Source organism: Lepidochelys kempii, chromosome 1 (genome assembly GCF_965140285.1).
Source record: "Lepidochelys kempii isolate rLepKem1 chromosome 1, rLepKem1.hap1, whole genome shotgun sequence".
NCBI classification, from domain to species: domain Eukaryota; kingdom Metazoa; phylum Chordata; order Testudines; family Cheloniidae; genus Lepidochelys; species Lepidochelys kempii.
The window spans coordinates 225,270,329-225,283,653 of NC_136380.1; the positions used below are offsets into that span (position 1 = coordinate 225,270,329).

The following is a 13,325-nucleotide window of genomic DNA, read 5'->3' on the forward strand; positions in this document are numbered from 1 at the left end:
CTGGATAATGCGTGTGGTGGTTAATGTGCTCCTAATTGCCAAAGTGAGCTGAGCGGCCTCCATGCATGCCTTGGTATGGCGTCCGCACAGAAAAAAGGCGCAGAACGATTGTCTGCCGTTGCTCTGACGGAGGGAGGGGCGACTGACGACACGGCTTACAGGGTTGGCTTCAGGGAGCTAAAATCAACAAAGGGGGTGGCTTTGCATCAAGGAGTATTTCAGGCAGGACTTCACGGAGGGTTCCAATAAGAAATGGTTCACCTAAGTTATTGTTCTTATTGGAACAAGGAGGTTAGTCTGGCCTCTGATTGATACATGGCTAGATTTACCTCGCTGCACCTTCTCTGTGAGTGACTGCACTGTGACCTAGAGGAATGAGTCCCCTAGACAGGGGAGGGGGGGAAGCAAATGAGTACAAAACAAATCTGATCTATTTCTTGTTTTGATCCACTCCATCTATCTTTTACATCTTTGGCTGGCAGCAGACGGTGCAGAAGGACTGCATGCCATCCACATCTCATGGCTGCTCAGCAGAAGATGGTACAGTACGACTGCTAGCCATCCTCATCTCTTGCCTGCCCGGCAGAAGATGGTACAGTACGACTGATAGCAATCCGTATCGCCTGCCTGCTCACCATAAGACGGTTCAATAGGACTGACTGCAGGACTAAAGAGAATGACCTGGTCAAGTCACTCCAAATTTAGTCCCTGCGCCCATGTCTGCCCAGGCGCTCCCAGCCGACATGGCCAGGAGCACCTCGGACATGACGATGATGGCTACCAGTCGTATTGCACCGTCTGCTGCCAGAAGGCAATGGGTTGCTGCTACTGTGTAGCAATGCAGTACCGCGTCTGCCAGCACCCAGGAGACATACAGTGATGGTTACCTGAGCGGGCTCCATGCTTGCCGTGGTATGGCGTCTGCACAGGTAACTCAGGAAAAAAGGCGCAAAATGATTGTGTGCCCTTGCTTTCACGGAGGGAGGGAGGGAACGGGGGCCTGACGATATGTACCCAGAACCACCCGTGACAATGTTTTAGCCCCATCAGGCATTGGGATCTCAACCCAGAATTCCAATGGGCAGCGGAGACTGCGGGAACTGTGGGATAGCTACCCCCAGTGCAATGCTCCGGAAGTCGATGCTTGCCTCGGTACTGTGGAAGCACTCCGCCGAGTTAATGCACTTAATGCACTTAGACCATTTTGTGTGGGGACACTCACAATCGAATATATAAAACCGATTTCTAAAAAAACGACTTCTATAAATTCGACCTAATTCCATAGTGTGGACATACCCTCAGTCTTCTGAATTACAAGGACTCATGTGACCAAGTACTATTTATGGGCTGGGGGAGAGAGACAGAATGGATGTTCTTGCTGTAATAACTTATTTTTCCTTAAAAGAAAACAAAATCTATTTATTCCAAAACTGAATGCACCAGTTCTATATTAATACCTTTATAGCATGGGTGACTCTTATAATTAATACCGTTTGGAGATCTCTTTTAGTGTCTCCTATGTTACTTGTCTTTGTTTTATCCCCAGCTGTACTTGAACAATCTTCATCAGTGCCCAAGGAAATTATTCAAAGAAACTAATGGACATGGAAAAACAGCAAATGAGTCTTCAACCATATATAATTGCTTCTCCCGCCCTCTCATCTTACAAAGAATGAGTTATAAGTTGTAAAACGATGGAAATCATTATATACACAATCAGTGCAAACTTAAGGGCCCAGTTTAATTCCTGTTGTAAGCAGTTGTAACTGCCTTTGAAGTCAAAGTGTCAGTTTATACCAAGGCTGAATTTGTGTCTCTAACTTTTTGCTGTCCTCTGTCTACATGTCAGCTTTCCCTTATGGCATGGAAGAGATGTAGGTTGTTATGGTACACCCTGCACTTAACAATGCTGCCAGTTGAGAGGGGAAAATGCAGATTCAGTTTCCATTTCACTCAGCCTCACAAATGTCCAAAACTATATCAATTAAACAGGGTTTTCATTAGTTATGCTCGGTTAAGATGTGGGCAACAGTAATTTTAAACTTTATCTTTATTATCAGCATTTAGAGTTTGTGCCTTTCAGTAAAAACAGAAAAAAAAGTTTTAAGGAATTTGCCTTAATGGAACAAATATGAGGTAGCATATAGCCACAATGTACACACTAGTATTTTATATGCCTAAGATAAACTGGGGACATATGTTTCCTATAAGTTTCCCTTACAGGACCTGGGACACACCAAAATAAATAAAATAAAAACCTATGGTGTTCAGCAGTGGTGGCAAGTGGGCATTGCCAAGTGTATAAACTTAGCTTACAAAAATCCCTGTTAATGCTAATGGGGGTTCATCGAGAATGTGCCATAGTTCTTTCTTTGATTTTTATCACTGGATACAAAGCACTGAGTTGAGGAAGATCTTGGCATCTCTTTAAATATGAATGGCTCCAATACCTTCTCTTTAATGTGATCCTGCCTCACAATCTAAGCAGATATGGACTGTATGAGATGTGAGGCACAGCAGGTAATGGTGTTGGTGAGCCAGTAGGGGGCACACTTTCCTCCCGTGAATCTGTACTGAACCAAAGACTCAGCTTGATTTTAGGGGTACTGTAGTGCTACCCTACAGATGTAGAATGGATGTAAAAAGCCCAAGCCCCTGATGAGAAACTGCTACTGAAAATCTCAAAGTAATTTTCTTGAGAGGTAAGGTAGTAGCCCTGGTATCCTGGCTGAGTTCCAGTATGAGTGATTAGGTTCTGATTAGCTACATTCCCTCTGCAATTTGAACTGGATAAAACGAGAGTGTTTCTGTGCACTGTTAACTACTGCATTTCATCCCAGAAGTGGCTGCGTTGCGAGGCTTAGATGAGATGTTCCCTGCGTACAGCTTGTATTTCTTAGTTCTTAAGGCCCATCAGGAATGAAAGCTGCCATATGAAAGTTGTTGTGTGTTTAACTACTCCCTGAAATGGTGACCTCCCTTTCTTCACCATAGCCATAGACTTGGGCCACCAATCCCTGTGACTAAAATAGTGTGAACAACACGTACAGTGTTTTACCAATAGCTAATTCTTAAGCTTCAAAGGCTGCAATGCAACGCTTAATTGGTAAAAACTGAGGATACGTATTGCAAAATATTGAACTCCATGAAAGCGTTCTGAAAAGGAAGTATTTTAAAATTGTTGTTGCTTTAAAATGCATGCACATTAGACTTAATGGGGCCCATATGCTGCCTGTTTTTGAAAGTTTTTAGCAAACTAAAACAAAACAATGCTTCAGTGCATTTCAGTGTAAAATGTGATCCCTTTGAAAAGGATGTTTTAACTCATCCATGCAGCATTAAAGTACTTAAACATACTAAAACTGTAACTTTCTCAAATGACATTTTCATAATTTGGCTTTGAAATTTAGGCATGCTAAACATTAATAAATATTGGGCCTGCCCTGTAGTCCAACGGGTAGTGTAAATCTGGGATCAGAATCCTACATGTGGGGAGCTGAAAGCACTACAACGGAAGCATGCTCTGAGGGTGGGGGGCAGAGAATTTTCAAGCTTGAGAGTTAGAGGAGGAGAGGAAAGGAGCGGGGAGTGGGGGCTGGGTATATCACATGATCTCAGATCCACCCAGGCCACCATTACAAATATGCTCCTCCTTCCCTACCCCTTTTCTTTCCCCCCCCACGCTGCAAGTAAGGTGGTGGGCAGGTCCTTGAAGGCTTCCATCCCTACTCTCAGGGTGTCCCCGTAGAATTTCTATTGAAGTGGCTTATATATATGACACTTCAGTAGAAATTCTGCAGAGATTTTTATATATATATATATATATATATATATGGCTGTGGCTCAGGCACAGTCCAAGCTATTGCTTTGGTTGCAGTGCTTGGCTGTGGGAGGGCACTTGTGGTTTGGTTATCTGGAGATGCAAATAGAGGCTGAGCAACCCGCCACCTTTTCTGGTAATGGGGAAGGGTAAAAAGGAATCAGTGAAAAAAATAAGATGAGAACGAACAGGATGTAAGGAGAGAGCAGAAACTTTGATTGTCCCTTCAAGTCCCCATTTGCTATATGATCTGCCACAAGGAATGGGTTCTGTAGGTGAAGGAGATGAATTACTTGCTTTGCTGTGTAAATGGCCCCCTCTGGTAACAGCAGTGGCACTGATGGGCTCTGAAGAGAGATGCTTCTAGTTTTTCTCATCTCAAGGTTTATCTGAAGAAGAGAGGAGATGAGGAGGATTGCTCTGAGAGGACCTCTCAGGATCACAAGTGGAGGTGGTGCTTTAGAAACAAAGAAAACCAAAATGTTCTCTCTCTCTCAATCCAAAGAAACCTATTTGTGAGCTTCCTATTTCCTGTTGAAAAGTTGAAGGCACCTCCCCATGGCATGGGGGAGGTGGTGAGGGACAAAATATCTCCCATTAATGTTGACCCTAATTATGCACAAGATAATCTAACCCCTTTCTACTTGGTTGTTGAAGTAGCCCCACTTTAAAGAGCTGTTTCATTTCAGAAGAGAAACTCTTGGCAAACCTCTTCCCAAAGATTTATCATGAAATGATGGTAAATGCACTTATACTTGAACAGGGGTTGGGCTTAGGGTTAGGGAGGATAAGAATTAAATCTGTTTCTTTTTAAACAGTGAGTTTAAGGCTTGGGAAAAGTGTCAGACTGACAGCACTGAAAGCCAATGTCTTCTGTTAATGCACTGAACAGTATCAGCTACAACACCGGCAACAGCAGCATAAGGCTTCCCTAAATAGTGCTCTATCCCCCCAAACTATTGTGCCTCAGCCTTGCCTTTGTGGTCCTACTTCTAGGGGTGAGCTAGAGTCTTGGGGTGAAATCCTGGCCCCACTGAAGCGGGTGGGAGTTTTGCCATAGACTTCAATGAGGCAGGATTTCACCCACCATGCCCATTGAATTCTTGGACTCATTGAGACAATCAGCAAAGAATTCAATTCTGATGGTGGTTTCTGTGATGTGGTAGCCACAAACTCATTTGCTGGGCAATCATAATCCACTAATTGCTTTTGATCACTACTGACTTGGGCCCCAGTCTTACAAGGATCCCACTGACTTAATCAGGATTTTGTGTTGGTGTGAGAGCCTGCTAGCCTGCACAGATCTCTTTGCAGGATTGGGGGTCTTAGACTGTTTTTGAATCTGTGACCCAGAAATTCTACTTTGAGCCAGTGATTAAATGTTAATTAACATGAGGAATCCCTATTAAAATTCAAAATGTACCCTTTTCCCACTCCCCTTTATTTTATTCTGACTCTGAGCTCAAATCAAGTAACATACTATAAACAGTATGACAGACCTGCAGGTGTAGGTGAGGCCATTTGTCTTACCTACTTCCTTTTGTCGTCCATCTGAAAAACTAATTTCTGTGCATATGAATTGCAAGTAAAGCAGAGTAGGTGCCTTGGTTTTTTGTTTGTTTTATTGTCTTTACATTGTTGTAGTAGCCATGTTGGTCCTGGGATATGAGAAAGACATGCTAGGTGAACCAATATCTTTTACCAGCTTCCGTTGGTTGAGGGAAAAGTTTTTGAGCTTCACAGAGCTCTTCCTGAGGAAGATTGGAAGCAAGTCCATTTCACCAACAGAAGTTAGTCCAATACAAGATTTTACTTCACATACCTTGCCTTTCTTATATTATCCTGGTATTGTTGCACCTAGAATATTGCACACAGTTCTGGCCTCTGTATTATAAGAAGAAAAATAGGGAGTAGGTTCAGAATAGGACTAGATATGACAGCATTGATGAAAAGAGATTGAAGGATCTGACTTGATACTTGTGGGAACAAAGGGCTAAGCTGAGGTAGAGGAAGCCAATAACATTCATTAAGTACCTTCAAGGAAATAATATCAGGAAAGGAGAAGACTTGCATTACAATGACATGGTGAAGACATGGACTGCTGTAAAGTTTTAATACTAAAAATAAAACTAGCCTGGACCTCAGGGAAGATGTCTTTAAGAGTGAGAGCAATTAGGTAGGGGATCAGACTCCCAAGAGCGGTAGTCAAGACACTGGAGTTTCACCAGCAAAAGATTAGATAAGACACTAGAGGGAATAATGTAGGGAAATGTGTTGCATGCTTCAGGGGGTCAGGCTTGATAGCTCTCAGGTTGAGGGTTTTCTCAGCTCTACTTTATGTGATTATGATAGGGAATTCATCACAGACTCTAGATACTTGTGTTAAAAGGCTAATCACTGTTACACAACACTGATTTTACAATTTACATTATATTGTGAAAATTATTATCATTTTTCTGGTACAGCTTAAATAATTTTATGTTTCCCTTGCAGGCTCTTGCCTCAGGTAACTGTGCTGACTGGGGCTGGATTTAAGGGAATTCAATGCCTAGATACATGATGACATGGGCCCCCCTGTGAGCCCATCCCCCAGATGGAGTGGTAGAAATAGGGAAGGCCATGTCTCTTAGCTGAGAGGCAGAGAGAGCAACATGAGTCTTCCATATCTCTCCAGGAGTAGTAATGGGGCGTCCTCTCCAAGCCCCAGGTAGGCAGGGGACCTCCCAATATTTACACTAGCAGCTGGGGAAATCAACTTGGTAGCTGGGCCTCACTGAGTCCACCGCTGGAGGTGATGTCGATGGAGTCTCCCAGACCAGTGGGTCTTGAAGTTCTATCACCATTGGGATGAATGAGGCAGTTCACATCTCTCAGAGCTAGTGTTGCAGATGCAGAGATATTGTTGCTTTGGTTTGACTCTTGTTTAAATGTTCTAGCTTTTCTTTGCAACCATATGGATGAGAAACTTACAATGCATTTTTCTTTTCTTTTTGTTTTTTTTAAATGAAAGTTGAGATTCTGATGTAATCGCAAGACTCAAGAAACTGGGGCCCTAGGCAAGGATCTATAAGGCCCATACCCTAGTCTGTCTCCGGTGCTGACATCCTACTATAAATGATCACCAGGAAAGAACAAAGTAAACCATGAAATTGGAAGGGTTGTTTTTCCTGTGTTTGTAGTAGATCTGAGAATAATATGACCCTTTAAATTTAATATGGTATTTCTCTCAACTTCTGCCCTAAGCTGTTGCGTATTGTGTCTGTGTGCTATTAAACAGCTGCTGCATTCCTTGGTGGGCAAAGTGGTATTTATGTCTCTTAGTACAAATCATTAAGTGGAGTTTGTAAAGCGGATGAAAGAAGCTATGGAAATGCAAGAAAACTTTCATTCAATGTTTTCAACTAGGAAAGAGCAAAATATGCAGGGAAATAAAACTTTTTTTAAAAGCTTCTAGGAGTGAATTACTAAATATTTAAAAATCTGTTTATAGTAGTTGACATAGAAGGGGGGTGCTTAAGTGGCTATCATTTGGGAAGTGTTTATTGTTACATTTAAATGTTGACTGTGTGGTTTTATGTTTGTGTTTTTTTATTTTTGTTCAAAACTGTTTATTGCATTGATTCAGTGAAGGGGACAAAAAGAACCCTTAGTGACTTTTGGGAAATGAGACATGCATCATTGCACCAATTAAGCAGCAAAGTTCTGTTAAAAAGAATAAATAACATTTTTGCACTGGGAAAGGTTAAAAAAAAATTCCTTTGCAGCCCATAGTGACCCCACACTGTAGCTTCATTTTACAATGCTGCTCAACTTTTTCTAGGGATACTGATACTTTAATATTACATGACTCAGCCATTCCCCTAGGGGGTTTCTAATTCAATCAGGAGGCCAGACCAGGAAAAGCCTATGAGACTGATAAATATTTAAATGTCAATATTATTCCACCCAGTTGCGTGACTGGCAGAAATTTTATTTTGGGGGTTGGCTGATGTGGGATTGAAAGGATTTTTTTGAAGGACGCTGCAGTCTTTAGGCAAAACTCTCTCTGAAGTCAGTGGAAGTTTTGCTGTGTAAGGAGTGCAGGGTTGGTCCCAGAAGTTTATCGTGGAGATCCCTGCATATCCAGCTGGTTCAAGGGCCATTAGTACTGATCCATTCGCAGTGTGTGGTTAATGCCTTGCTGCAGTGGTTAGACAAAGGGAATTAAAAAGGAAAGAGGCACGGGCCCTTCTGCTTGTCTCCCGCAGCTTCTCCCGGGCTGCTAGCACGTAGCCTGCCGGAGCCACGGCTGCCTTCACCTGAAGCAGGAGCAGCAGCTGTGAGTTTCCTTTGTGCTCCTGCTCTTCGCTCTTGCTCTGTGGCTGAAAGTAGGTCCGGCCCTCCCAGGTCCAGTGTTGAATCGACAACCGCCTCGCACCCCCACTCCCCAAAAAAGAGGGAGGAGGGAAAGGAAAATAGTCCCATCGGAATGCGATAGGGGCTGCTGGAGCGTCCCTCCCCGGGCACGGTGCCTGGGCAAAGCGCCGCCCGGCTCGGCTCGGGCTCGCCCCGCCTGCCTCTGTCGGGGGGCGGCGCGCGGCGGGCTTTGTGCGAGCGCTGGCACCGGAGGAGGGCGCTGCATTGGGGCGTGGGGCGCCGTCCGGGGGAGGCGGCGGCGTCGGCGGCTCCTGAGCCGGGGAAGGGGGGGCGTGTATCCCTGCGCCGCTGTGCACGGGAGGCGGCGGCGGCGGCGGCGGCTGAGGCTGGCCGAGGGGTTGGATGGGGGAATTGCGGCCGCCTTTGCACACAGGCGGCGGCAGCAGCATGGACGGGCGCGTTTGCGCGGCCGGTGCAAAGGGACCAGCCGCCTGCTAGAGCCAGGCAGCGGGGGGTGGGGGGGGGATCTGCAGCTGCTCCCCCCCGCCTGGAAGTATGAACTGGCAGCAGAGGTGCTGCTGCTGCTCTCCCCCGCCGGCAGCGCCGCCGCCGCCGCCACCCCGCCGCCGGTGAGCGAGCGAGCGAGCAGAGAGGGAAGATGGGGCCCGCGCTGCGGAGCCTGCTTCTCTGCAGTTTCTGCGCCCTGCTGCGAGGTGAGCGGGCGGGCGGGCGGGGGTCGCTGCCCGTGGCCACGTTCCGCGCGCGCGGCCGGGGGGGAGGCCAGGCCTGGCCGCCGGGGAGGGGGAGAGGGGCCCAGGAGAAGGGGCAGCCCCGCTCTGTGCAGTGCCATGGGGCCAGCCTTCCTCCCCCAGCGACCTTCCCGCAGCGCCGCGGGCAAGCCCTGCGCTGGCCGGGGCGGCTGGGAGGCAGGGCACGGGCTTGTGCGGGCCCCCCCCCCCCCCCCGCAACCCCCGAGTCGCTTTCAGAGAAAATCACCTGGTGGCGAATATTCTCTGGGCTTCGTGATGTTTGTGTGGGGGTGGCTGGAGTTATTTCTGTTCATCCTGCGTGCTCAGGAGTCGTCTTAAAAAAATATATGTGTATATATTTGTTTTTGCAAACTTTAAAAAAAAAAAAAAAAAGCTCAGGGTTTGCAATTCTCCTTGCACGTAATCCAGGATGGGTTAGGCAGGGGGGTGAGGAGCTTCTGGGCAGCGTTTCAAAGAGCAAAGCATTAAAACATCGCGGTGGGTGGGTGTGTTGGTTTGTTGTTTTTTTGTTTTGGTCGCCCCCTGGGCCTATCCACTAGGGGAAATGCTTAGAGATAATTGAAGTCCTGTACACTTTACTGAAAAAAAGTGTATGTAATAATCTAGCGTTTCATTGGATTTTATATGCACCGGAATAAATGCACAGTTGGCAAGAAGAATCCATGCATTTGAAGAAGTGGGGTTTCTTTTTACCCACAAAAGTTTATGCCCAAATAAATCAGTTTAGTTTTTAAGGTGCCACCAGACTCCTCATTCTTTTGACAAGAAGAATAACACTCTTCTGATCTGTATTGGGTTCATTCTGGGACTTGAGAAAAGTTTGTGTTTTAGAGGGCTGATTGTAAAGGATGTTGATAGACTTGGCTAATACATATGGAATGAATATTGATATATTTTTCAAATCAGGGATTCGAAATGAACTGCCAAATGGCATTCACTGTTTTAAATACAATATAATACAAAATTTAATTTCTCCCTCCCCTCAATTTCCTGTATTGCAGAGAACAGAAAGATAACTGAAGGTTTTGTATGCTGTAAATTTGATTACAGTAACCGATTCTACTTGTTTAAAATCCTTTTTTGGGGGGGGAAGAGACCTGTGTTTATATCCATCACATCACTGTCCTTTTCCAAAGTTAATGAGGGAAGGGATTCTTTGATATATCAGAAAAAAGTAATCACATTCTGATTTAAAAATTGGCTTTCAACCATTAATTTGTTTTGATGGGAGCTTGGGGGAAGGGGACTTGGGTTGGAGGAAGAGCTTGATAGTCAGTCAGTTGCTCACTGCTCTGGAAGAGGAAAGCTCTCTCCCCCCCCCCCCCATGCATCTGTTTGCCATATTGCATCCTGTTGGAGAAATTTAAGTATACTACTTATTTAAATGGGCTACATAACATTTCATACTCCACTTGTGGCTGTAAAGTTCAATTTTAAGTAACTGGATCTCAGGCAAGGAGAAAAAATAATGTATTTTGAGCAGTACACTTTATTATTTAATAACCATACATTTCCTTAATAAAAATTCATCTAGCACTAATTGTTGCCTTTAACCAGATATTCTTCTGTTTTTTTTTCCTTAAGTTGCATTTTGAGCAAGAGTATACAAGTCAGTGGGATATTGGCACCATGACTGTCATTTTTCCAAATCAATCAGCTCTTAGTTATATATTTTTTGCAAGTCTTCACAGACCCGCTGATGCTTTGTAGGAAACTTTGAAAGACATTCAGTTTATAAACCATTCTGGATTGTCCTTTTTTCTCTCTTCCCTCTATCTTTTGCTGAGTATATTTGCATCAAAACAGCATCTTTGTTTCTTTAGAGTTCATCTGCTCCTGCTGTTTGTTTCCCCCACCTGAAATCATAATCTTCTATCTGTGACATTACAATAATTTCCACCGCAGTTAATTGTTACTTCAGGTTGGGAAAAGCAGCAGGAGCAGCTGAACTTGGAAGAAACAAAGATAGTATTTTTATGCATATGTCTTTCATAATAAAGAAGGTACATGATATGCAAGCAGAATTGGTTCTGAACAGAATGTGTTCAATTTCCAGGAGGCGTCAGCAGCCCTTTAATGAGGCAAAGGTAAGCTGTGCCCACATAGAATATTGTCCGAAGTAAAACTACGTTTTTACATGAGTAAGGGTGAAGTTTTTTGTGCATATGTTTACTTCTTGGTTTGCGAATTGGGTGCTGTGAAATCTGCCAAGCTGACAGTGCTGGAGACTGAAGCCCCTCCTTTATACACAGGAATGGAACTGAAGTTCATTCTTATTTTGCAGCATTCTGTCTTCTAGGAGTATTACTTAGGAATGCCACATTTTGATGCTAATCTTTGATTTGGATATTTGACCATGATAAACTGCAAAGAAACCACTGACGTATCACAAAGATTAGCCAGGTGACAGTAGGAATTTTTGATCATTTGTTTACCAGTCTTGGCTGGATTAACACCAGTAACATTTAAATGCAAGATCCAGTTAATTAGCAAATTATACCCTCATGATCATGGGAAAAGTATACTAGGCACCTACTAGCCAGAGGTTGATACGTAATATGTGGGGCCTCTCCAGTGGTGAAACCTTGGTCCCACTACCGGCTGGGGGGGAGAATGCTGGTGTTCATAAAGGGGAGATGTCCCTGGATCCTACTAAAAGACTCCCATCTTTCATGTTGGCCTCTGACCTATTCTGGTGCTGGAAGGGTGTGGGGGAGAGCAGACCACTGTCCCAGAACCTCCTGACTGCTGGTGCAGTCACTGCTAATGTATGCCTCCTCCAGCTTTGGGTTTTATTTTTGGGATTGCAGCTTCCTCTTTTCTGAACATCAGCAGTGCCCGCTGTTGCTGCTGCTTGGAGTTTTCCCCAGGGCATAGAGGAGTGAGGTTGAGCTGATTCATGTCAGCTTCACAGTTACCCATAGTATTTTTAATAGTAGCAGTGAAACTGGTCAGAATCTTTTAGAGGTTCCGCTGCTGCTTGGGAGCAAAGTGGTGGGCAATAGGCCTCTCTGTTAACGAAGGAAAATGACACCACACAGGTTTACATTTGCAAAGTTACCTCAGTCATAGGTGCTAGAAACTTAACTTCTCTTTTACAAAAGAACAGGTTAGATTCTGCGGGAACTGATGGCTTACCTCTTCTTCCCTTCTGGGGGAAAACTTCCTAATTTTCACTGATCAGTAAGAGAGTTCAGGAGTGCATCAAGAATTGATTGACTAGGAAGCTTATAAATTATATTTGTGCAAATTTATCATGACATTGTGTTGGACAGACCTGCCGCTGTCCTGTATTTAGAATCAGTCCTTGAAGGAATGGAAATGCCTGTTGGGTAATTGATATTTTGACAAACTCCTAATGTGCTCAAAAAACTTGTGTTTTTAAAAAAAAAAAAAAAAAAAATTGTCCAGTGGTACCATTGTGTAAAGACTCTCTTGTTTTTAATTTAGAAAGGCTAGCAGGTTCCAGGCTCCTTGGGCTAGTAGAGACTAAAGGTGCTGCTCAAACAGCATGCTGGGAGCAGAGAGGAGGAAGAGGTATACTGTATCCTGTTCTATTCTGAAACAACTAGTTGGGGTCTTATAGCAGCATTGAGGAGTTCCAATGGGAGCTTCAAGTCTTCAGATAAAGGGTTTCTTGAGACCTGGAGCGCCAGTGTTGGAGATTAGACCTTTGAGGATCCTCCTCCAATTTACCACAATACATTCCCCCTGTCCCTTAATCCCTGTATGTATAAAAGATAGCCCATTTTTAATTGGCTTTGTATCATTCCTTAGAGATCAGTCTGGCATTGTGCATGCCATATTTTTCATTTGGTTTGCCTTTGTCATTGCCATATTTCAGCTGAGAGCTTTCTGAAACCAGCATGATCTAAGGTTTGGTAAATGCCATCATTAATACAGTAATTTCCACAGTTGTATCCCTCATCCTCATTAAATCATCACTGAAAGTTTTTTTTTAAATAAAGTATTAGGAAGGTGATTATAGCACCTGTGGCTGGGAGCAAAATATAAAGTAGCATTATGGCAAAGTGTGTTCAAATATGATGAAGTTCGCTGGTATTTTTTTCTTTTTGGATACAGTTGTAATTTACAGGTTTCAGAGTAGCAGCCATGTTAGTCTGTAGCCGCAAAAAGAACAGGAGTACTTGTGGCACCTTAGAGACTAACAAATTTATTAGAACATTAATAAATAAATATTTATTATTATTATTTATTTAATATTAATGCTCTAATACATTTGTTAGCCTCTAAGGTGCCACAAGTACTCCTGTTGTTGTAATTTACTTTGTCAGTGGTTTATGAAGGTGATGCAGTACTTGTATCCACCTGTGTACTGTAAAACTATTCAACTGAAGAACTTAATGTAATCATAATAG

General features: G+C 43.9%; 1 protein-coding gene across 5 annotated transcripts in view; it reads left to right on the forward strand.

The window, feature by feature from the left end:
• The first annotated feature begins 8,536 nt into the window (after window positions 1–8,536).
• The window catches only part of LRP6 (LDL receptor related protein 6), a 242,877-nt gene continuing 238,088 nt past the window's right edge, over window positions 8,537–13,325 (forward strand). For all 5 annotated transcript variants that reach the window (XM_073315558.2, XM_073315591.2, XM_073315582.2 and 2 more), the window contains exon 1: window positions 8,537–8,889. In XM_073315558.2, the coding sequence (XP_073171659.2) occupies window positions 8,835–8,889 (55 nt within the window). In that variant the 5' untranslated portion in view covers window positions 8,537–8,834. The remainder of the gene's footprint in view (window positions 8,890–13,325) is intronic.